Here is a 26862-nt window from a genome sequence, read left to right on the forward strand (position 1 = left end):
TTAGGGAAGAAAAGAGCAAAAAGAGATCAACTAGTTGAAATTTTCTATTGTTGGGGGCCAGGAACAGTGGCTCACACCTGTAATCCCAACACTTTAGGAAGCCAGGGAGGGTGGATCACCTGAGGTCAGTAGTTTGAGACTAGTGTGACCATCATGGGGAATCCCCATCTCTACTGAAAATACAAAAATTAGCCGGGCATGCTGCTTGCGCCTGTAATCCCAGCTACTCTGGAGTCTGAGGCAGGAGAATCACTTGAATCTGGGAGGTGGAGGTTTCAGTAAGCTGAGATTGCACCACTGCACTCCAGCCTGGGCAAAAGAGCGAGACTCCATCTCAAAAAAATAAATAAATAAATAAATAATTAAAAAAATTATATTGTTGCCATTGATCTGAAACTGGGTTTATTAATTTCCTACAGGAATATAACTTGCAAATGTTAAGGCATAACATAATTTGGGGGAACTCTTACTGCCCTTCACAAAGAACATTGAGCTATTTTGGCATCTGTGACTAACAATGTCCCTACTGGCTAATTAAAATTTCTTTCCATGAAGAATTCCTGGACAAAGTTGAGATAATAACACATTCTGCACCTTGCTGTAATTTGGTAGCTAAAAACAACAAGTTCACAAATTCATTGTAGGGGTATAGTGCAAAGAAATTTCCAAGGATAAGTCAGTACAGACACTATCCAGCAGTATATGCAAAAAGGAGCACAGGTATTGGAATCAATGGTTCAGATCATTGATTCCCCAATTACTAGCTTTAATTTACTTGTTACTTAACTTCTATAAACTGTAGTTTTCACATTTGTAAAATTGAGGTAGTGATAATATTCACATCACAAGTAGCCCCGAGATTCAAATGAGATTATTTACATGAAAGATATTTGAAAACCTGGATATATATGGGCACTATTTTGGGGTACCTAGAATTTCCTCTTTGACTTATTCTTCCAAAACAGAGTCAAATCTCAGACAGAGAAGACACTGATGTTGGAGTAATTATTTCTATTTTTTTTCAAGTTGACTTTACCAACCAAGAAAATGAACTCTTTGAAAAGATAAAATAGAAAATAGTTTTTCATATTTTTAGATTATTTGTCATTCATAACATTTTCTCTGTTTTGTCACTTGACAGGTGACAGAGTAGAGCTCTCTAAAATTACCTTGTAGGTTTTATGGAAATTCTCTCTCCTATTCCCAATCTCTGTGGGATACATAAGTGAAAGATTGAGAAGTATTTTATATTTGTTTATCTTTTAAATATGAAGATGTTCAAGTCTCTGATATTTATTATCAAAAATCAAAACAAACAATTTGATCTCTAATTCTGAGGTGTTTCTAGTCTATTTGAAGAGACAATATATACATAATTTATTTAAAATTGTTAATATAATAAAACTATTTACAACTGTTTATATTAATCTGGCATGTATTAAAAGAATCTTGGTTCAACCTGGGGCTTTACGTTATTTCTAAGCACATATCACAATGTATTCTGAAAACTCTGTGTATTTTTTCTTTAGCTGGTTTTTTTTTTTTTCCTTAATAATATTAGAGGCTTTTCTAGATGCGACATCTGTCAGGTCAGTATAGTAGTGAATAATGAAATACTAGCGTGGCTGAAAATGCTCTTAAAATGTCAGTCCATTCTAGTTCCTAAGACACCTAAGAACACCTAACACAGGATGAGGGTAGTCAGCAGCGAGGTTTCTACAGAAAAAATTAATTTTAGGAAGGAGGGAGATGCGTGATGCTAGAGTGGTACCTAATGGTGTGGAGTTGCAGCAAAAGATACACTTTTGCATTGGGAATGCACCATATTCTTGGTCAGCAGCACCCATTTATCACATGCAACATGATTAGAGAAATAATAGTTACTACTCAGGGAGTATTCACTTTGCACCAGATCTATACTAGTTGCTTTTATACCTGCTATCAATATTAATACTTGCTACTAACTGATGAGTGGACACTACTTACTTCCTCTCTTACCATTGAAGCCCCCAAAATATAAATAACTTGACAAGGATTATACTTCCAGTATGTAACATAGAATTTAAGCCAAGTTCTACTCAGTTCTAACTTTTTTACAGCAGTATCTTCAAAGTGGCATAGATACACTACTGCAGGTTCACAAAGACTTTCTAAGGGGTAGCTCATCCTTCCAAGTATACTTTTCCAAATGAATCTTATTGAGAAGACTCCTGAAGATTCTCCTTCACCCACTCTCCTTTCAAAATCTCCCTTCTCCGATGTTTCAGAAGAGCCTATCTTCCACCTATTCTGAATTCATTTGCAATACAATCTGCTCCCAGAATGGGAAAAACTTCCAGAGTGTTTGACAAGTGGTAAATCCAAAATATTTGTGCTAGTATTGCCAACATGTATAATTTTAATTACTAGGCAACAAACTTCTTAAGATTTGAGTAGTTTATAAATAAATTCATCATTTGTGAAATTGTTTTTATCAACTAAGTTTTGCTTGAGTTGTCAGTTGATGGATCAAATTGTAAAAACTAATTTTTTGCTGGATTGTATCATTATTAGCTTATTTAGCTCAAATGAGTTCAAAAAAGTAAGTAAAATTTGTATAAATATTTCTTTACCCTTATCTACTTATTTATAAGAACAAAGTTTCCTGGCAGTTATTTATTTTTTAAAATTTAGAATATAATTGATATACCTATTTTTGTTACAGAGAATTTTGGTAGGCTACTTATTATTTTCCCTTTTTAAAATTTATAAATAAAAATTGTATATGTTTATGGTGCATCATATGATGTTTTGATGTATGTATATATTGGGAAATGGCTAAATCAAGCTACTTAAAATATCTGTTGCCTCACATACTTATTTGGGTAGTAAGAACATTTAAAATCTACTCTCAGCGATTTTTAAGTATACCATGCATTGTTATTAACTATAATCACTATGTTGTGTGATAGATCTCCTGAACTTATTCCTCCTATCCAACAAAAGTTTTGTATCCTTAGACTAACATCTCCTTAATCATCACTAATATGTTTTAAATAATTTAAGCATAACATATATAACATTTAGATATAATTGTGTAGACAAATAGTATACAAATACAAGTTCAAGTATAAAAAGGTAACTCCAGAAAGTTACAGACTATCAAAGAAGAGTTTAAGTTGTTTTTGATATGGATGAGGGTATCAAACAATCATGGTGGATACATTTTTTTAAAGTGATAATATATGTTCATTTTAAATTGACACTGCAATATCCTTGTAATTATATCCTCTGAAACTATTTATGATTATGATTAAAACAATTTGATAGTACAGTAGGAAAATTATAGTTAACAACAATTTATTGTATATTTTTAAATAGCTAGAAGAGAAGCTTTGTAAGATTCCCAACATAAAGAAAAGATAAACAATTGAGGTGATCGATATTCCGATTACTCTAATGTGATCATTACACTTTGTACATTATAGGCATCAAAATATCACATGTGCCCCAAAGATGTGTACAATTGTTAAACGCTAATGAAAAATAAAAAAAAATAAAAATTATTTAAAATTATTTTACATTAAAAAAATCAGTTTGGGACCTACTTTAAAAAGTGTGAGAGTGTAAGTGGTTTTAAATTTTTCATTTGGTGCTACTCAAAGATAAAATCTTGAAAACAACTTCTATGCAGAACATTGTCCTCAGTGACATGATTTATTGCTACATAGCCAAGGAAGTAAACCATTGTATTTAGGAGCATAAGTTCTATACTAAAACAGGTATCTGCTCTAACCGTAACCTCCAATTTGTTATTTTACCTTAGACAAGTTCTTTGCCCCCTCTAAGCCCTTTTTTCCGCTTCTATAATAATGGAGGTACTTAATTGGTCAGATCTTTCTAAATGTCACATAAAATTATGTCAAGATCTAGAAAAATCTCTACACAGATTGTCATGTATGTATATTCACAGAAGTTGTCATAAACAAAACTGTATAAAGGAGAGGGACATGCATGTTCTTAGGCTAATCTTTCAGAGGCATCACGGATTGGTATGGTCTCCCAGAATGAATAAAATAAGTTCAAAAGGAGGTAAAAGGAGGGAAAAACACCACTACCTGAAGGGGCAGAAACACTATGAGCCATATTAGTGGGAGAGCACAAGGCATGTGATGCAAAAATTAAGAACTGCACCTTTAATAAGGAAGATATTGCCAATAAAATAGTTCTACTTCCATGAAATAAAGCTGGAACCTCCCTGCCTAAATCCTAATTTTTTTCACTGTTTCTGTTATAACTCTGGTTTACATTACAATCTTATTTATAATTTCTGCTTGCTTGGTATTTCTAAATTCTGAATGACCTTTGTCATGTTCCCCCAACTTGGTTCCTGTTTACAATTCAATTTTGTTATTCAAACTTCTTTTTCTGGTCCTAACTCTCAGTTTTGCATGAGTGGGCACAAAAAGTCACCTTCCTCTTCGTCTTGTTAATGGGCATATGCGAGAGAACACAAAATTCCAAGAGCTCATATCTTAGCATCTAATTGACACAGATTAAAATCCCAACTCTACCTGGGTAGTTTGGTAAACTCAGAACTTCTCTGAACCTCAGTTTTCTTTGAATAGGGATAATAATTTCTAACCAACAGAGTTACTATAAAGATTGAAGAACATATGTCACAATAAACATTTAGCATACTCAACATTTAGAAAATAATAGCTCTTATTAAAAATTTTCTCATTATTACTGTTGCTGATGTAATAAATGGAAATATTTATTGGAGTTCTGATTATTTTTGAAATGAATGTTTTGTAAAATCAAACACATTATGAACTGATATGAAAGATGTTCCTGTGAAAGAGGAATTGAAATGTGAAAAGTCACAAATTTTACGCTTTCTCTGGAACCAGAAACCAAACTTAAAGTATTCTCCAGAACTGGAAAGCAAGGGGATACATAACAGTCTGAAAAGATCTGCTGTGAGTGTTGTTACAGACTAAAGTGAAAGTGACTGCTGGTTATTATAAAATGTTCCTATGACTTGTCCATATTGAAACAGAAATTACAGGCAGAAGGAACAGGAGGGAACACAAATTGGCTCAGCCTCTTTTATCTGGTTAAGCAGTCTATTGTACCCAAATTGAGGCCATTTAATTCTACAAATATTGATTGAATACACATTGGGTATCCAGAATGCATCCAGTCTCAATGCAGAATGAATTTTATTTTTGATTTTATATTTTGAATTGGGCTTTAAGTTATAGTTATAAATCAAATGGGATAATCACTTGGGTTTTCAGTCATTAAAGTCATAAAAGTCATTTAAAAATTTTTTTTTTCATTTTTTTTACTGAACAGGATTTGCTAGTCCACTTACTGGGATAGCAGATGCCTCTCAAAGCAGCATGCACAATGCCTTGCACATCTATATGAATGGAACAATGTCCCAGGTACAGGGATCTGCCAACGATCCCATCTTCCTTCTTCACCATGCATTTGTTGACAGGTTGGTTAATATTTCTTTATAAAGTATGTTCTCATTGGATTTAAATAGAGGGTGCCTATCAATTGTGATTTAAGTTATTAAATAAAAAGTAAGAAGTTATGGTAGTCTATTGTCTATGTTCAGGTTGTCCCCAAAACAGACCTTAGGCTAAGCATTTGCACGCAAATGTATAATAAAGAAAGTGTTTATAAGGATACATTAGTAAGAAGGTGGATTAGGCAGGATACAAAAGAAAGAAAAGCAAAATAAGTGTACAATGTCAGTTGAAATCCCAGACTCCACTAGATCTTGGTAGAATGTAAAGTATACCCTAGTTTGTCCTACCAGAAAAAAAAGAGATGAGTCTTTGGACTTCCACGCTAAATAGTCATTAGCTACAGGTTGCCCTGAGGTAGGGGATATAAAACTCTTAGGAGTTTGATTCCAGATATGGCCCCAGTACCCAAGGGCAGCCTTCTAAAGGCTTCAGGAGAAAGTAGTTAAGAGCAAAAAATGAGAAAGCAGGGGGATGGACACACAGAACTGATACAGGAATTTAAGGCCATGTGGGCCTGGCACTAACCTACTACATCTGTCATCAATATATCTTTCCTTCTGGAAGTTGTATTATTTATTCTCTTTTTGAACATAACACACTCACATACAAGGAAGTACAAACTGATCTCTTCCACCAGCCTGAACAGTACATTGTTAATTCTCCAGACAGAGTGCACTATGGCCCAACTGTCCTATTTAATGTGATTTAATTCTCTTGGAGCTTTTATTCTCCTTATTAACCCTCTTCCATTACATGTGTAATGTCTTAGACATATTAAGTTTTAGACTTAATTGTAGGTGATGATAGCAGAAAAGAAACTGTTCAGAGGAAGGTCAGCTGTCTACTCTTGAAATTTTTCAAAAAGAAAGGAGAAAATAAAGCATCAAATCATGACTGACAAATGCTGTGGAGCGTTCTTTGTCCCCTCTATGGTAATTTTCTCACCATAGTTAATGCATAAAGGGCACAGATCAATACCTGCCATTAAGATAATACTATCATCCTCTTGGGTAAAAATAAGAGGACTTTTTTTTCATGTTTTAAAGATAAGGCAACTGAAACTGAGAATTAAGGATTTTACTTAATTTATCAACATCTTCTCTTCACTCATGTTCACAGGAACATGGACATAATATCAAATAAGAAAGTGACCATTATCCAGGAAAATCATTAGGCAGATTTTTATTGGCTTCATGGCAATTCTCATATAATGAGAATTAAGTAACAGTCTATGTTAAGTTTTATTCAGAAATCAGTGTATAAGAACATGTATGAACACCAAAATGTTGGTGCCAATACCAACATCACAACCATCTATATCCACATATAAGAGAGAAAAGCATAGTGCTGGAATAAAATGTTACCAGAAAAGATAAATTGAACGCTTTTTAAAGAGTCATTTTTATGTCACTTTTTGGTGTAAATTTTTGCCATTTTTAATCTCTAGAACTACCCAGTGAACTCTAAAGATTTAAGTATGATCACTCTTGCCACCTCCATTCAATATAGTATTAAAAGTTCTACCCAATTAGCAATTAGGCAAAAAAAAAAAAAAAAAAAAAGAAAATGTATCAAAATATGAAAGAAAGAGGATGTTGTTTCTGTTTACTGATGATCTGACCTTATACACAGAAAAGTCTGAGAATTCACTGGAAAACTGTTAAAACTGATAAATTAAGTAAACTTGCAAGATACAAATGCAACATACAAAAATTGGTACTGTTTCTGTACACTAACAATGAACTATCTGAAAAAGAAGCTAAGAAAACAACCCCACGTACAACAGCATCAAAAAATAAAATACTTAGGAGTAAATTTATCCAAGAATATGAAAGACGTGTACACTGAAAACTATAAAATATTGATACAAGTAACTGTATATCACAAAAATAAATAAAAAGATATCCTCTATTCATAGATTAGAAAAATTAATGTTGCTAAAATTACTATACTACCCAAAGAAATTTACATATTCAATGTAATCCTATCAAAATACCAAGACATTCTTTACAAAAATAGAAAAATAGTCTTCAAATTCATATGGAACTACAAAAGGGCCTGAATAGCCAAAACAATTTTGAGCAAAAAGAACAAAGCATCACATTCCTTGATTTCAAAATATACTACAAAACTATAGTAATTATAATGGCATGGTAATGGCATAAAAGCAGATTTACTGTTCATTGAAACAGAATTGAGAACCCGTAAGTCAATCCAATAATTTTGACAAAGATGCCAAAAACAATGGGGAAATGACAGTCTCTGTAATTAGTCATTTGGGGACAATTGGATAGCCACATTCAGTAGAATGAAATTGGACCCATATCTAACACTATATCCAAAACCAATTCAAAATGAATTAAAGACTTAAATATAGGGATTAGAAATTGTGAAACTGCAGGAAGAAAGCATACAGTAAAAGCTCCAAGACTTTGGTCTGGGCAATGATTTTTTTGGATATGAGCCCCAAAACATAGACAACAAACACAAAAATAGACAAATGGGATTACATCAAACTAAAAATCTCCACGCAACCAAGAAAATAATTAACATGATAGACAGACAACCTATAGAATAGTAGAATATATTTGCAAACCATACCTCTGGTAAGGGGTTAATATTCAAACTATATAAAAAACTCAATTCAATAGTTAGAAAACAGAAAAACTAATTTAAAAAATTGGGCACAGGATGTGAATAGACATTTCTCAAAAGAAGATATGCAAATGTCCAACAGGTAGATGAAAAGATACTCAACATCACTAATCACCAGGAAACACAAATCAAAAGCACAATGAGATAATATTAATATTACCTCACACCTTTTAGAACAGCTATTAATAAAAAGACAAAGACAAGAAGTGTTAGAGACTATGTTAAAAAAAAAAAAAAAAAAAGGGACTTTGGGAGGCCAAGGCAGGCAGATCAGGAGGTCAGGAGTTTGAGACTAGCCTGGCCAACATGGTGATACCCTGTCTCTACTAAAAATACAAAAGTAGCTGTGCGTGGTGGCAGATGCATGTAATCCCAGCTACTCGGGAGGCTGAGACACAAGAATTGCTTGAACCTGGGAGGTGGAGGTTGCAGTGAGCTAAAATCATGCCATTGCACTCCAGTCTGAATGACCGGGTAAGATTCCATCTCAAAAAAAAAAAAAGGAAGGATTGTGCACTGTTCATGGGAATGTAAATTAATATAGTCATTTGGGAAAACATAGCAGTTTCTTAAAAAATTAAAAATAAAACTATCATATTATTCAGCAGTTCCACTCCTGGGCATATATCCAAAGGGAAATATATCTGAACTTCCAAGTTCACTGTAACATTATTCATATAAAAACCAACCCAAATATTAATAACGATGGAGGTATTAAGAAAATGTGGTATATATACACAATGGAACACTATTCGGCCATAAAAAAGGAAAACCCTCTCATTTGCAACAACATGGATGAATCTGGAGTTCAGTATGTGAAATAAAATGATTCAGGCACACAAAGAGAGAAACTGCATGATCTCACTTATTTGTGGAGTCAAAAGAAAATTTAAACTCCTAGAATTAGAGAGTAGAGGATGGTTACCAAGGGCTGGAGCTGGTGTGGGTTGGAGGGAAGTTGGTCAAATGATACAAAATTTCAGTTACATATAAGAAGTAGGCCAAGCGAAGTGCCTCATGCGTGTACTTCTAGCACTTTGGGAGGCTGGGATGGGTGGATTACCTGGGCTCAGGAGTTCGAGACCACCCTAGGCAACACAGTGAAACCCCATCTCTACTAAAAATACAAAAATTTAGCCGGGGATGGTGGTGTGCGCTTGTGATCCTAGCTACTCAGGAGGCTGAGGTAGCAGAATCGCTTGAACCTGGGAGGCCAAGGTTGTAGTGAGCTGAGATTGTGCCCCTGCACTCCAGCCTGGGCAACAGAGTGAGATTCCATCTCAAAAAAAAAAAAAAAAAAGGAAGAAAGGAAAAAAAGAGTAAATTAAGAGATCTGTTGTACAGCGTGATGACTAAAGTTAATGACAATGTATTGTATTCTTGAAAATTGCTAAGAAAGTAGATTTTAACTGTTCTTAGCACACGAAAAGTAAAAAATAAGTATGTGAAGTTAATTAGTTTGAATTAGCCATTCACAATGTATGCATAAAGGGACACATCAAAATATAGTGGGCTTAGTTCCAGGCTACTACAATAAAGTGAATATCTCAATAAAGAGAGACACAAAGTTTTGGGTTTCCCAGTGCATCTAAAAGTTATGTTTATGGAATGAACCCAGGTGCTCATCAATGGTATATTGGACAAAGAAAATGTGGTACATTTACACCATGGAATACTACAAGAAAGAACAAAATGATGTCCTTTGTAGAATGTAGCAGGAGGCCATAATCTGAAGTAAATTAACACAGGAACAGAAAACCAAGCACTGCATATTTTCTCTAATAAGTGGGAGGTAAACACTGGCTACATATGAACATAAAGATGGAAGCAATAGATACTGGGGACTACTAGAGTGAAGAGAGAAGGAGGGGCATAACAGCTGAAAAACTACCTAATGTGTACTATGCTCATAACCTGGATGATGGGTTCAATCATACCCAAACCTCAGCATCATGCAATATACCTTTGTAGCTAACCTACACATGTCCCCCTGATTCTAAAATAAAAGTTGAAAAAGAAAAAAATACTAAAAATTAAAATTATGTTTCCGCTTTTCTGTAGACTAAGTGTATAATCTCATTATGCCTAAAAAGCAATTTATATACCTTAATTTAAAGATACTTTATTGCTAAAAAATGCTAACAATCATCTGAACCTTCATCAAGTCAAACTTGTGCTGGGGGAGGGTCTTGCCTTGATGTTGCTGGCTGCTGAATGATGAGGGTGCTGGCTGCTGAATGATGAGGGTGATGGCTGCTGAAAGCTGGGGTAGCTGCAGCAATTTTTAAAAATAAGACAAAAATGAAATTTGTTACATCAATTGATACTCCCTTTCACAAAAGAATTCTCTGTAGCATACTATGCAGTTTGATAGCATTTTACCTATAGTAAAACTTCTTACAAAATTGGATTCAATCTTCTGAAAGTCTGCTGCTGCTTTATCAACTAAGTTTATCTAATATACTAAATACTTTGCTACAATATCAAAACATTGACAGGATCTTCACCAGGAGTAGATTCCATCTCTAGAAACTACTTTATTTGCTTAACCATAAAAGTCAAATTCTCATGTGTTCAAGTTTTATCATGAGATTGCAGCAATTCAGTCATACCTTCAGGCTGCGCTTATAATTCTAGTTCTCTTGCTATTTCCATGATATCTGCAGTTATCTCCACCACTGATACCTTGATCCCCTCAAAGTAATCTATTAGGATTGGAATCAACTTCTTCCAAACTCCTGTTAACATTAATATTTTGTTCTCCTTCCATGAATCAGAAATGTTCTTAATGACATCTAGAATGGTGACTCCTTTCCAAACGGTTTTCAATTTATTATGCCCAGATCCATCAGAGGAATCACTGTCTATAGAATACAGCCTCACAAAATGTACTTCTTAAATAAAATTTGAAAGTTCAGATTACTCTCTGATCCATGGGCTACAACATAGATATTGTGTTAGCAGGCATGAAAACAGCATTCATCTCCTAGTATATCCCCATCAGAGCTTTTGGGTGACCAGGTGCCTTATAAATGAGCAGTAATATTTTGAATGGAATTGTTTTTCCAGGGAGTAGGTCTCAACAGTGGGCTTAAAGTATTCAGTAAACCATGCTGTAAACAAATGTGCTATCATGCAGGCTTTGTTGTTTCATTTACAGAAAAAAGCCAGAGTAGATTTAGAGCATTTCATAATGGCCCTGGGAGTTTCAGACCAATAAATGAGCACTGGCTTATACTTAAATTTACCAGCTGCATTAGCTCCTAGCAAGAGTATCAGACTATCCTTTGAAGCTTAATCCTTCATTATCCTTTGAGCATTAATTTCTTCTTAGTAGCTGTGAAAGTTCTAGATGGCATCTTCTTCTAATAGACTGTTTTGTCTACATTGAAAATCTGTTGTTTAGTGTAGCCACCTTCATCTGTTATCTAGATCTTCTGGATAACCTGCTGCAGCTTCCCATTGCACTTGTTGCTTCACTTCGCACTTTTATGTTATGAAGGCTGCTCTTTCCTTAAATCTTATAAACCAATCTTTGCCACCTCAAACATTGTTCCTGCAGCTTACTCACCTTTTTGAGCCTCCGTAAGATTAAGAGAGTCAGGGCCTTGCTCTCATTTAGGCTTTAGTTTAAGGAAATGTTGCTGGTTTGATCTTCCATCCAGACCACTAAAATTTTCTTTGTATCAGCAGTAAGACTGTTTTTCTTTCTTATTGCGTGTGTTTACTGGAGTAGCACTTTGCATTCCCTTCAAGAACTTTTCTTTTTTCTTTCTTTTTTTTTTTTTTTTTTTTTTTTTTTGAGACGGAGTCTCGCTCTGCTCCCAGGCTGGCGTGCAGTGGCCGGATTTCAGCTCACTGCAAGCTCCACCTGCCAGGTTTACGCCATTCTCCTGCCTCAGCCTCCCGAGTAGCTGGGACTACAGTACAGGCGCCCGCCACCTCGCCGGTTAGTTTTTTGTATTTTTTAGTAGAGACGGGGTTTCACCGTGTTAGCCAGGATGGTCTTGATCTCCTGACCTCGTGATCCGCCTGTCTCAGCCTCCCAAAGTGCTGGGTTCAAGAACTTTTCTTTTGCAATTGCAATTTGACTAACTTTTGCACAAGAGGCCTAGCTTTCAGGTTATGTGAGCTTTCAACATTCCTTCCTCACTAAGCTCAATCATCCCTAGTTTTTTATTTAAAGTGAGAGATATGCAACTTTTTCTTTCATTTGAACACTTAGAGACCATTTCAGGGTAACTAATTGGCCCAATTTCAATATTTTTGTGTCTTGGGGAATAGGGAGCCCCAAGGAGAGGGAGAGATTCAGAGGAATGGCTGGTCAGTGGAACAGTTAGAACACATGCATTTATTAATTAAAGTCACCTTTTTAACACTGGCACAGTTTATGGTGTCCCAAAACAATTACCATGGTCACATCAAAGATTTCTGGTCACAGATCAGCATAACACATACAATAATAATTTAAAACTTTGTAATATTGCAAGAATTACCAAAACGTGACAGACATAAAGTGAGCACATGTTGGAAAAACGGGAGTGATATACTTGCTGAACACAGGGTTACCAGAAAACTTCAATTTGTAAAAAAATATGCAGTATCTGTGTAGCACAATAAAGCAAACCATGATAAAATGATAATACTTATATTTCCAAACAATATGTTATACATAATAAATATATATAATTTTGTCAATTAAAAAATTATTTAACAAAAACATAAATGGCTTATAAACATATGAAAAGATGCTCAATATCACTAATAACCTGTGAAATACAAACTGAAACCACAATGGGATATCATCTCTGACTTTTTCAAATACCTCTTATCAAAAAGATAAAAGACAAATGTTGGAGAGGGTGTGGAGAACAGGGAACACATGCACATTTTTGGGTGGGAATGTAAATTAGTCCATAGAAAACAGTATGGAGCTTCCTCAATAAACTAAAGACAGAATCATCATATGATCCACTCATTACATTTCTGACTATATATCAAAAGGAAGTGAAATCAGTATGTCAAAGAGTTATTTGTACTTCCATGTTTGTTGTAACGTAATTCACAATAGGCAAGGTATACAATCAAACTAAGTGTCCATATTGGGCAAATGGGTAAATAAAATATGGTATATGTACACAATGAAATACTACTTACCATTTAAAAAGAAATTCTGTCATCTATCATAATATAGATGAACCTAGAGGACATTACATTAAGTGAAAGAAGCCAAGCACAGAAACGAGTAACCACATGTTCTCTTTCGATGCAGTCTAAAATCTTTGAACTCATAGGAGTAGGAAATAGAATTGTGGTGTCAAAGGGTGATATCACGTGCAGGAGTGGAAGGGGATGAATAGGGTCAACGAAAATGTTTGTTGAAGGGTACAAAGTTTTAGTTAGACATGAGAAGTAAGTTCTACTGGTCTTCTGCACAGCATGATGATTACAGTAAATAATGATATATTGTATCTTTCAAAATTGCTAAGAGAGTAGATTTTAAATGTTCTTATGACAATAAAGATAAATATGGGAGGTGATTGCTATTTTAGCTTGATTTAATCATTCCACAATATATACATATATCAGCATCATATTATACCCCATACATACATGTAATTATTATTTGTCAATTAAAAATAAAAATTTTAAGAATCTCAATTTGTCTGGATTCCTTGATGTTTCCCACTTGTTTTTATAAATAAGATTTTATTGGAACACAGCCATGACATTCATTTACATATTGTCAATGGGTGCTTTCAGACTACAATGTCCGAGTTGAGTAGCTGTGACCAAGACCACGCTATTTGCAATGTGGAAAATATTTAATATCTAGCCCTTTGCAGAAAAAGTTTGGGGATCACTGCCAAACCACAAAACTGCATATATATATATATATATATATATATATATATATATATATATACACATACATATATATATACATACACACACACACACACACACACACACACACACACACACACCAGACAAGAGAAAGAAATTGCTTTTTCTCTAGCCCACCTATATTTAAAGAGAGTACTATCATTAAATTCAATGTCTGTAGGCATGGTTGTTTAGTAGAGAGAATATCATTATGTAGATATACAGCTATGAAAAGCGACTCTTCCACCTTTAAAAATTAGGTGCACTTTAAAAATTAGAATTTTCTGCCCCCTTAGAATTCTTTATTAATTCCATTTTACTATTAGACATTTGCATAATTATTAAAATAACTCAAAAATATTAAGCAAAGATCAAGGTAATTTCTCATTGAGCCTTCATTACAAAGCTGATGAAGATTCTAATGATTCAATTATCATTATACAGAAAGCTAGAGAACTGTGGGTTACCACAGAACATTGTGTGGCATCTGAGCCATCCTCTCAAGTTTCTACCTATGGAGACTCATTGTTCTGATCAGACAGGTCTATTGACTGTCATTCAATTATGCACAAATATATTTATTGGCCAACTATGTTCTGAGTGTATTTTCTTAAACATTCTACATTTATTCCTATTTCTGGGCTCTGCTCAGACCATTTCTCAAATCTGTAACCTACTTTTCTTGACCTATCTGGTTTGTACACAATCTTCAAGACTAGTTTCAGTTTTGACCTCCTTCATAAACTATGCCCAGGTCATGCCTGTCTATAACTATCGCTCCAAAATTTAATTATGAATTGCATTTCCCAACTTGGCATTCAGTGACCTCAAGTCAGTAGCCTGAAATCAGCCACGGTGGAAGTATTTACACCATGAAATTGTCAAATGGTACACGTCAGGGCTTTTATTCCAAAAGACCTCGTTGTTAAAATAATGGCCAACACACCACTGCTCTAATCTATTAACTCACAGCACATTCTTTCTATGTCCCTTATTTTGGACACATCAATTATCTTTTTTTTTTTTTTTTATCTCTTCATCTGTTAACTGTTTTCTTGGCTGCAGGAAGCTTTTCTGTTTAATGTAATCCTGTTTCTCTATTTTTGTTTTCGTTGTCTGTGCTTAGAGGATCGTTTCCAAAAATATTGCCCAAACCAATGTCGTAGAGCTTTCCCCTCATTTTCTTCTAGCAGTTTCACAGTTTCAGGTCTTACACTTAAGTCTTTAACCCATTTTGATTTTATTTTTGTATATGGTGTGAGATAAGCGTCTAATTTCATTATTCTGAATGTGACTATCCAGTGGTCTCAACACAATATTTTGATGAGCCTATCTATTTTGTATTTGTGGCACCTTTGATGAAAATCAATAATAAATCTTGACTTTATTTCTGGGATATCTATCCTTTTCCATTGGTCACTATGTCTGTTTTTATGCCAGTACTATTCTGTGATAATTACAGCTTTGTAGTATATTTTGCAATCAGATACTGTGATTCTCCGCTTTGTTTTTATTACTCAAGATTGCTTTGGCTATTCAGGATCATTTGTGGTTGCATAAATATTTTAGAATTGTTTATTTCATTTCTGCGAAAAACATCATTAGAATTTTGGTAGGGATTGCATTGAAATTGCAGATAGCTTTAGGTAGTATCTATATTTTAATAATATTATTTCTTCCAAATTTTGTGTTTTATTATTTTTATTTATTTATTTTTGAGACAGAGTCTCTCTCTGTCACCCAGACTGGAGTGCAGTGGCATGATCTCACACACTCCAACCTCCACCTCCCAGGTTCAAGTGATTCTCCTGCCTCAGTCTCCCAAGTTGCTGGGATTACAGGTGCACACCACCATATCTGGCTAATTTTTGTATTTTTAGTAGAGATGGGGTTTTACCATGTTGGCCAGGCTGGTCTCGAACTCCTGACCTCAGGTGATCTACTTGTCTCAGACTTTCAAATTGCTAGGATTATAGTCATGAGCCACTGCGCCCAGCCAATTCTTCCAATTTTTGAACAAGAGATATATTTCCATTTATTTGTATCTCCTTAAATTCCTTTTGTCAATATTCTATAGTTTTCAGTGTATAGGTTTTTACTTCCTTGTTTAAATTTATTCCTAAGAATTTTTAAAATTTTTATTTTTAATTGACAACCAATGGTATATATTTAGTAAGTATAATGTGATGTTTTGATCCATATATTTTTGTGATGCTATTGTAAATTGGTTGTTTTCTTCGCTTTTTTTGGATAGTTCATTGTAAGTGTATGGAAATGCTACTGATTTCTGTATCTTGTTTTTGTATCCTGTAACCTTACTGAAGTCATTTTTTAAAATTTTTAATAGAATTTTGGCAGATTTCTTAGGGTTTTCAGTATATACAATCATATTTGCAAACTGGGACCATTTAATTTCTTCCTTTCTAATTTGGATGCATTTCATTTATTTCTCTTAGCTAATTGCTCTGGCTAGGACTTACAGTATTTGTTGATTAGTCAAGGTGAGAGTGGGCATCCTTGTCTTCTTCCGGATATTAGACAAAAGAAGTTCTACTTTTTGCCATGAAGTATGATGTTAGCACTGGGTTTGTCATGTATGCAAACTTTATTGTATTGAGGTACATTCCATCTATACCTAATTTTTTGAGAGTATTATAAAAGGATGTTAAATTTGTTGAATAATTTTTCTATTAATACATCTATTAAAATGATCATATAACTTTTGTTATTCATTATGTTCAAGCATTTTTCATAAATATGATTGTGAAATTTGTATGTTAAGCTACCCTTGCATCTTTGGGATAATCCCTCTTGATGATAGTGAACCAGTCTTCGGTTGAATTCACTGTCGAATTTAGTGTTTTAGTATTCTTTGAAGATTTTTGCATCTATGTTCATCAGTAATATTGTCCTGTAATTTTATTTTGTCATACTCTCCTAGTCTGGCTTTGGTATCAAGGCAAAGCTGTCCTTGTGAAATGAGTTTGAAAATATTCCCGCCACTTAAATATTTTGGAAGAGTTTGTGATGGATTTGTATTAGTTCTCTAAATGTTGGTAGAATTTATCTCTGAAGCCATCAAGTACTAAGCTTTTCTTTGATGGAAGAATTTTTATTACTAATTCACTCTCTGTACTCATTATTGGCCTATTAAGATTTTCTATTTTTTCATGATTCAGTTTTGGACATTATGTGTTTCCTGGAATCTATCTGTTTTCTTCTAGTCTACCCAATTCATTGTTCTTAGTAGTCTCTTATGATTTTTGTATTTCTATGCTGTCAGTTGTAATATCTCCTCTTTCATTTCTGATTTTATTTGCATCTTCTTTTTTTTTTTTTTCTTATTCTGGATAAAGGTATGTCAATTTTGTCCACCTTGTCAAAAACCAGCTCTTAGTTTCATTTATCTTTTGTACTATTTTCATTTACTTCTTCTCTGATCTTTATTCTTTCCATCCCTCTGTTAACTTTAGGCATAGTTTGATCTTTCTTTTCAGTTTTTTGAAGTACTGCATTGGATTATGTAATTGGGATTGTTTTGTTAATGTAGGCATTTATTGTTATAAATATCTTTCTTAAAACTGCTTTTGCAACATCCTGTAAGTTTTAGTAGTTAGTGTTTCCATTTTCTCTTCTCTAAAGGTTTTAAATTTCCTTTCCAATGTTTTCATTGACCCATCTGTTGTTCAGAAACATATTTTTAAGTTTCCATGTATTTGTGAATTTTTTGAAATTCTTTCTATTGTTGATTTCTAGTTGCATACCATTTTGGTCAGAAAAGATACTTGAGTATTTCAATCTTCTTAAATTTGTCTTAAGACTTGTGTTGTGTCCACCCATATAATCTATCCTCATGATAATCCATGTGTGGTTGACAATAATGTACATTTTCTGTTGCCATTAGAATGTTTTGTATGTATCTGTTGGATCCATTTGATCTAAAATGTGGTTTAAGCCCTATGTTGCTCTATTGAGTGGGGTGGTGTGGAGGGACAGCATCAGGATGAATAGTTAACGGATGCTGGGCTTAATACGTGGTTGATGGGTTGATCTGTGAAGCAAACCACCATGGCACACATTTACCTACGTAACAAACATGCACATCCTGCACACGTAGCCCTGAACTTAAAATAAAAGCTGGAAATCAAAAAGTAAAAGTAAACAATAAAGGATCCAATTGAGAAAAATTATCTAAAACCTATCATATCACCTAAAAAAATTCAGAAAATACAAAGTGGAGAAAGAAACAAAATAACAAAATTGAGTATCTTTTTGTGAAATTTCTGTTTACTTTCTTTACTATTTTATATTAGATTTTGGTCTTATTGCATTGTATCAGTTGTTCACAATTTTTTAAAATTAGTTCTTTTTCGTCATAAACGTTTTTGGTTATTATCTTTTAATGTTTTAATGGTACTTTTTTGCTATTCAGAAGTTATTCCTTTTCATATGGTTTCTTTTTAATTGTTTATTTATGGCTTTAAGGTCATGAACATTTGTTTCTTATACAGTAGTATTGTCTCTAAAAAGAGTGAATTGCTCTAAATCTCTAAGTCCCTTTCTGGACTTTACAAGTGGATAATATCTTTTTGAACAAATGACAGTAATACATTAGTACAGTTGCAGGTCTTTTTTTTTTTTTTTTTGAGACCGAGTCTCGCTCTGTCACCCAGGCTGGAGTGATCTCAGCTCACTGCAAGCTCCGCCTCCCGGGTTCACGCCATTCTCCTGCCTCAGCCTCCCGGGTAGCTGGGACTGAGATTTTTAGTTACAGCTTAATCATGCTTTTATTTATGATCAATAGGTAAGTTACAAATAGAGAAGTTCAATTTAAAGTTAAAATTATTTTTCTCCTCTATTCAGGTTAAGGTTTGACAAGGAACTCTAAGCTGTTCTCAGGTTTGTAAAAACAAACAAACAAACAAAACACTTTCTAGCGTGGAGACGGTGTTAAAAAGTTTGAGGAGGCTGAAGACTTCGAAAGAAAGAATAGGTTGAAGAGTTGTTTATTCTGTTTCTATACAAATATAACATTTGGGAAAAACTAAACACAAGGGCATCTGGGTTGTTAAATCACCCTAACACTACAACAGTCATCAAGCAAAGGTGATGGTGTCTGTCAATGCTCTTCAGCTTGGATGATAGGGAGAGGGTGTAGAAAGTATGAAGAACCTAAGTTCCAGGTCCTGTGACAGGAATTTTTCATATGTTACTTCTATAGATGTGACCTGCCTCAGGATGAAATGTCTGCCTCCTACACTTAAATTACCCTCGTATGTACTCTTGACTACCGTGTGCATCCTCATCATGCTGTACTCTGCTTACTTGCCTGTTTTCTTAACAGTGTTCCCCATTAGTTCTGCATGGATCACATATAGTTTGTTCATAGTTTGATTGCTAGGACCTAGCAAAATGTCAAAAAATCTGGTATGTGTCCAATAAGCATTTAAGCCCTTTAAATATTGTATTCAATCATTCATTCACATTTATTAATTCAATGAATCTGTTCACTCATTAATTCATTTAGAAAATATTCATTGAGCTCCTGACACTATACTAGGCAATAAGGTTATAGCAGTGAACAAAAACCTCAAAAGCTTAAGTTATTATCAATATTATTTCAGTTAATTTTCACTACAATTAACTAAAATTGTATTACTACAATTATATAAAGTATTGCAGTTCATTTGTATAGACGTTAATATAATTTAATATATTAATATCATATTTTATATATATTACTATTATATATTATAGTAGATTATGTGTTATATTACTATAATATAGTATATATTATATATTATAGTATATATTATATATAATATATATTATAGTATATATTATATATTATAGTACATATTATATGATATATATTATACTATATATTATATATAATATATATTTAATATTAATAGTGAAATTGTCTCACTACAATTATGTAAGGTATTGCAGTCCATTTTTATAGATGAGAAAACTGAAGATACAGAGAAAAAATAATTCAGTTTTCTTTAAATGAATACTTTAAATGAACCAGCTTTTGAACACAGATTTTTTTGAGGAATTTATATCACATTACAGTGTGTCCTGCCATAGATGATATTATATATAGTGAAGAGCATGGAAAGACCCAGGTGTAGATACATTTCTGAAGAAGATAAAGATATTGTATTATTTCAGAGACAGAGGAGTATCTGGGATAAAATTTCAGAAGGGACTTCTTTGACTCTTTATTGACTTTGTTTTTTGGGTTTTTTTGGTTTGTTTGTTTGTTTTGTTTTTTGAGACGGAGTCTTTCTCTGTTGCGCAGACTGGAGTGCAGTGGTCTAATCTCAGCTCACTGCAACCTCCACATCCTGGGTTCAAGTGATTCTCCTTCTTCACCTTCCCGAGCAGCTGGGATTACAAGCACCCACCACCACGCCCAGCTAATTTGGATATTTTTTTCAGTAGAGGCAGGGTTTCACCATGTTGGCCAGGCTGGTCTCAAACTCCTGACCCACCCAGGTGATCACCCACCTTGGCCTTCCAAAGTGCTGGGATTATAGGCCTGAGCCACCGTGCCTGGACTTTTTACTGACTTTGTAGCACATAGACGTACTGGTGTGGAAGGACTTTGGTGAAGGTGGTCATTTGGACCTTGGAGATTAACTGGAGGGCTCTGTTCTGACAACTAGCATTTCAGAAATTTTCCCTATAGAACAATGTGTCAGGAGTGGTTAATGCAGTGTGGGCCAATGGAAGAAAACATTTTTACATTTAGAATCTGTTAATTAGTATCCCTGGGAGTTCAGATAAATCATGTAGCTTTTTTGAGACTTTTCTCCATTGCTAAAATGGGAGTCTCTAAAGAGGTCCTGACCAACTCAGAAGTTACAGAAATCAAAGGAGATATGAATCTAAAAGTTCTCTATAAACAGTAGGGAGCATAGTGTGGTAATGAATTAAAGAGTCAGAGAGAACTCGACTCAGATAAGTAAGTTAAGCACTCAATCACAGAGCCTCTGCTCTATATGATAGATATCACATGATACCATCTTTGTCAGGGTGTTGGGAGTATTTTAAGTAATACTTAGCTGATACTGAATAATAAGATGTTACAATAATTATCATTCTCCAACAATTTGAACACCTATTCTTCAAAAATTATGTTATTCTCAAAAGTTTATAGGTTTTACATGATTCCAGAGTGGGCATGGCAAAGGAATACAGTGCTTTACTGGGGCTCAGAGGTCCCAATAAATTGATCTAAATGTTACAGGGTAGTGTTAGTATTAATGTTTTAGAAGATTCCGTTTTATTGTTTTATCTAGTCATTCTACATTAATTCAATAAATACTTATTTAGCATGTGTGGGCCACTCATTAGACAATTAGACACTTCACCTTCTGCATCCTTCCTTTTTTTTTTTTTTTTTTTTTTTTTTTTTGAGACGGAGTCTTGCTCTGCCGCCAGGGCTGGAGTGCAGTGGCCGGATCTCAGCTCACTGCAAGCTCCCCCTCCCGGGTTTCCGCCATTCTCCTGCCTCAGCCTCCGGAGTAGCTGGGACTACAGGCGCCCGCCACCTCGCCCGGCTAGTTTTTTTGTATTTTTAGTAGAGACGGGGTTTCACCGTGTTAGCCAGGATGGTCTCTATTTCCTGACCTTGTGATCCGCCCGTCTCGGCCTCCCAAAGTGCTGGGATTACAGGCTTGAGCCACCGCGCCCGGCTGCATCCTTCCTAAACAGGCTTGTTAATGTACATAAACTGGGAGTTCCACCTATACTTGTCAGTCAAGAGGTTGTTCAAGCATCACCTTGTCAGTGCAGCTTTCTCCACTTCCCCAAGGCCCTTAGTCCAGTCTTTGGGTCTCCAAGAATTCGGGGGTTGACCTTTTATGCCAAGCTTAAGACATTGTATTAGAATTGTATTATTATGAATTATAATTGTCCAGTTTACTTAGCAAGATCTTGAATTATAATTTCATCTCTCATTTTATCTATCACATCTTTATATCTGTAGTTTTCTGTGGTCAGGGTAATTCCCAGCACACAATATTTAGTTGAATTAATAAAGTATAACAATGTCCAACTGCAGTGTGTTAACTAGCAAACTGGCTAAGAAATGTAGTTGAAATATATTCTCTGCTGTCGTTTCTCAAAGTAGATTATAAATACATTTAGTGAACTCTTGCATACGATGGAAAATTCAGTGACCATTAAAATGATGTGTATTTATAATTGTTGGGTTTTAAAATATTTATTATTTATTATTAAATAAGGAAGAAAGGTTATAGAACAGGATATTTAATAATACTCCATTTCAAAAGCATATGCATGTATATTCAAATGCAAATATATCTATTAATAGAGGTGAGAAGGGTGTAAAAATGTTGGTAATGGACCTCTGGTTGGTAGAATTATGCATAAACTTTATTTCCTCTGTGTTTTACAAATTTTAAAATTTTTGCAACGGATATGTACACTTTTGCAATAATACCAAAAATAGAGCCTATTTCCAAAATTGTACAGATAAATAAGCAATAAACATACAAAAGAGTAGAGAGGGATGTGTTATCATTTGCCTACACTCTTAAAGTTGCTTAAAATTGTGTTTGTTTCCTTTTATCTATTTTTATTAAAGTAATTACTAGTGACTTATATTTTCCAGAATTATCTCTCTCATAGATTGATTGAATAAAGAGTTCTACTAGGCAGTTGAGCTCCAGGTTCTGCATTTCTCCTGACATACCTGTATTACTCTCTGTCCAGCTCCAGCTTCTGAAATGCCCTCTCAGTTTAGCATGGCCTGCTTATGGCAAGAACCATGCATTCAATGTCTCCTCCTTATTTCTGCAGGTCTTCAAATTCTCCTTCTGGTAATTCTCTGCATGGAATTAACTCTTGCAAATCCACATCTTACTTTTGTGTGAACTATTTTGTCTTATGCTACACATTGTCCATGTTTTAGCAGTAGATTGGAAGCTTTTATGTGCATAGTTTCCTCAGAAAGAAAGTAAAGGGTTGGTGCTAGATGGTGCACCTTCAATAAATGTCAGAACAGCAAAAAAGGGGCTTTAGAAATACTTCCTTCTTTGCACATTCGCATTCAAGAACGGTTTATAGAGGAAAAAAAAAACAAAAACAAAAAACAAGCACACCTCTGCACATACGCATTCATTAATTCATCTGTTAATTCAACTAACATTAAGTACTCTCTAAATACTATCATTCTCCACCTAGTTTCCCCCAGGGCAGATATGTCAACAACTAAGTAACATAAAGCAAAACATAATTCTGCAGTAATAGTAACTCAACAGGACAGGATATTTGGAAGTGAGAAAAAGAGCACCAAAGAATAGGGACCACAGGAGTAGTGCTCTTTAACCCCTGAATCTGCAGCATATACCACTATGTCTAGCATAAGACAGTCAATTAATAGCTGTTTGATACTATTGTTCAGAATACAATTTTATGACTGGTGGTTCTATGAAGAATGAGATTTTTTATTTGTGACATTTGTGTGTAAAAACAGTCAATACATAGCGAACAAAACAAAAAGGTATAGAAACATGTGGCTGAAAGAAACTTAAGAAAACAGTCAATAGTTACAACATTACGAAAATACTAAAAACAAAACTAAGGTTTATTGTGTGCTTACTACACACCAAATTCTAAGTGCATCACATGAATTGACTCATTCAATCAATACTTACAGAAAAATAGACTGAAATTCAGAAAGGTTAAGTAACCTGTACTAAATACTGCTTCATAAAGGGTTTAGATGGAGGCTTAATAGAGGAAAGTGTATATTAGATATAGACAAAGAAAGTATACTCTTCCTCCAACAAGGGAGCAGGAACTGTCAGGATAAGTGATCATTCTGAACACTAGTCAAGCAGTGCAGTTACTGCTGTAGGAGGCATTCCAAGCAAAACAAGTTGATAAAAAATTTAGCATGATCAGATGGGGCAGGCAGGGAGGGAAATGAGGATTAAGACGAATCTGAAGAGGAACAGGCCGGGTGCGGTGGCTCACACCTGTAATCCCAGCACTTCGGGAGACCAAGGTGGGCAGATCACGAGGTCAGGAGATCAAGACCATCCTCGTTAACACGGTAAATCCTCTACTAAAAATATAAAAAATTAGCCGGGCATGGTGGCTGGTGGCGGGCGCCTGTAGTCCCAGCTACTTGGGAGGCTGAGGCAGGAGAATGGCGTGAAACCTGGAGGCACAGCTTGCAGTGAGCAGAGATCGGGTCACTGCACTCTAGCCTGGGTGACAGAGCGAAACTCCATCTCAAAAAAAAAAAAAAAAAAAAAAGAATCTGAAGAGGAACAAACACTGGGCAGAAATAGGAGGGTGGGGAGATTTGCCATTTGCCATTTAGCATGTTCAGAAACTTGGGCCAGCAGTTTTAACTGATTCTTAAATACTCTGATGTGTCTGGGGCTCATAGGAGTCAACCTGACTGGACAGGCACTGACTTAGGAACTGAGACCGAGGTATGAAAGGCAGGACATGACATCCACCACTAGGAGCTCACGGTCTAGATAACTAAATTCTAACTGCAAAGAGGAATCCTATAGTGGAAGGATCACGAGACCTGGAGTCAGAAGTTCTGTGATTATATCCTGGGTCTGCATCATGCTTCTTTTGTGTGATCTTAGGAAAGTTGCTGATTTCCAAGCCTCATTTTCCTCACTTAGAAAAGGGCAGTAATACTACTACTTTCCTCATAAGAACCTGAGTTTATACTTTATATAAACTATAACATGCATTAACAAAGACTAGCTCCTGTAAAGAGAGTAGAGTATAAGGGGCTTAAAAAATATTCAGTGCTTTTGTTCTTTACTCACTATACTCTAAACGCTCTCCAGTATTGGCAACACCTCAGTGATTCTCCTATAGTGTGTCTCTTAAATGTGTAGGAATCTAGGTTAGGAGCAAATCTAAAACAATACATTCCAGGGATGGCTAGACTGCCTCCCTCCTCAGCTACAGATTAATTACATCTTCTGGAGTGACACGTTGGCTGTATTTTCCAGTGAGGCTTCCCTTCTACTCTACTCCCCAAGCCTCCCCTGGGCCATCCTGCTAAGAAGACTGTCCTAACCCACATGCCCTCAGACCAGATGCCTTGCCAACTTGGCAGCCCAGAAACAGCCCAACCAGAAGGGTGGCAGCAAGGAAGGTCCCCAGGGCTTCAGGAATGAACAGCAGATTGCTTCCCTGCTGCTGATTGCAAGGCTGAAGCTTGCTCAGAAAGGCAGAAATCTCAGGGTTATGGGGGTAGATAAGCTTGGAAACCAGATAAATGTCTTAAAGTCTATTCTAGCAATCAGATGGGATGGCAGAGGGGGACCTGTCTGTTTCTGGGTTTCTTTTCACACTGTTGGATTGTGACCAGCTTTGAAAACCGCTCCCTGATTTGTTCTCTAAAGCAGAATTAATGCCCTAGAACAAAGAGCAGTTATACCATTATAGACATACTTGTCTGTATTCTGACAGCTGTTTTTCTTTTTGATGTTATTGTTAGATTTAGCTCTTAAACCACTCTGCATTTGTTAGATTGACTCGTGGTTTGTCTATCTCTCCCACTAAATCATGGGTTCATTGCAGACAGGATCTATGTATTGATCATTTTTGGCACCTAGCATAGAACCTAGCACATAGGAGACATTCATTACATACTTATTAGACGAGGTGTTGTGTAATTGATAACTCTGAGGCAGGCAGGCATCGACTGGGTTATCAATAACATTTTGTTGTGGAGTAAAATATTAATCTAAGAGAGTTGAATTGCTTTCTATCCAAGTGATGAAGACATCATGTACTATTACTAACAACCTAAAGAATGTTCCTACAACAATGTAGCTGCTCTTTGTAGGATTAATATATTTTAGTACTAGGAAAGTTAAAATGCTTAAATTAAAATATTGATAACTTAAAAAGCGTAAACGAAGGGGCATAAAGAAACATGACTTGTCATCAGTATTGCTGAAATCTGAAAGAGAATTTCAAGATCATAATTCAAATTGTTTATTTTACAAATAAGGAAATTGGGACCCAGAGAAGATGATGTGCCCAAAGGCACACAGTTTTCTGCAAAGCAGAGGGAACAGTGTGTCAATCTCTTGCCCTGCAGATTAGGAGATCCTGGGGGCAGTGCAGTGTGGAATATACTTAACATAGCAGGAGGATATTTAGGCAGACAGAAGCAGCATGACTGTAGGATAGATTTTTATCATAATTATTTAGAAAGCCAAAGGTCAGATCCACTGAAATAGCACAAAATATCAGATCCAAGGGATGAACAGGGCTCTAAAGTAAATCAAAAGGCCAGAAATCAGAAGACTAAGAGGCAGTAAATCATGTGATTAAGATCATAGATTTTAGCAGCAGACATGCCTCATTTTGAATCCCAAAGCTGCTACATCTAGCTACATAATCCAGTCTGGCAAGCTGCTTATTCTTCTCTAGGCCTTCTTTTTCTCAGCCATAAAATGGTGCTAATATTGTAGCCATTTAAAGCTTTGATTTTAGTATGACATTGTAAAAACATATGTAACAATATTCTTAGCACGCAATTACTAGATAGACAAGGAACTTACCATTAAAATATTTGCATTCTAGTGAGGAGAAACATAAGCAAACCAGAAAAGAAATAAATAAGCACAAAATTCAGTTAACCACTATGATGAGATATAATATCTAACATTTTATAAAGAATTACTTGGGAGAAGGTTCCAGTTGAGATAGGCTACTTGTAGCCAGCTTCTCTGAGGAAATGACCTATAGCTTGACACTGAAGTCATGG

At 35.0% G+C, this 26862-nt stretch overlaps 1 protein-coding gene across 1 annotated transcript in view; it reads left to right on the forward strand.

Annotated features, from left to right (window-relative positions):
- TYR (tyrosinase) overlaps positions 1-26862 on the forward strand; it is a 124294-nt gene that overhangs the window by 45233 nt on the left and 52199 nt on the right. Inside the window, exon 3 of the mRNA XM_023209125.1 lies at positions 5341-5488. Within this exon, the coding sequence (XP_023064893.1) occupies positions 5341-5488 (148 nt within the window). The remainder of the gene's footprint in view (positions 1-5340; positions 5489-26862) is intronic.

Source organism: Piliocolobus tephrosceles, chromosome 13 (genome assembly GCF_002776525.5).
Source record: "Piliocolobus tephrosceles isolate RC106 chromosome 13, ASM277652v3, whole genome shotgun sequence".
Taxonomy (NCBI): domain Eukaryota; kingdom Metazoa; phylum Chordata; class Mammalia; order Primates; family Cercopithecidae; genus Piliocolobus; species Piliocolobus tephrosceles.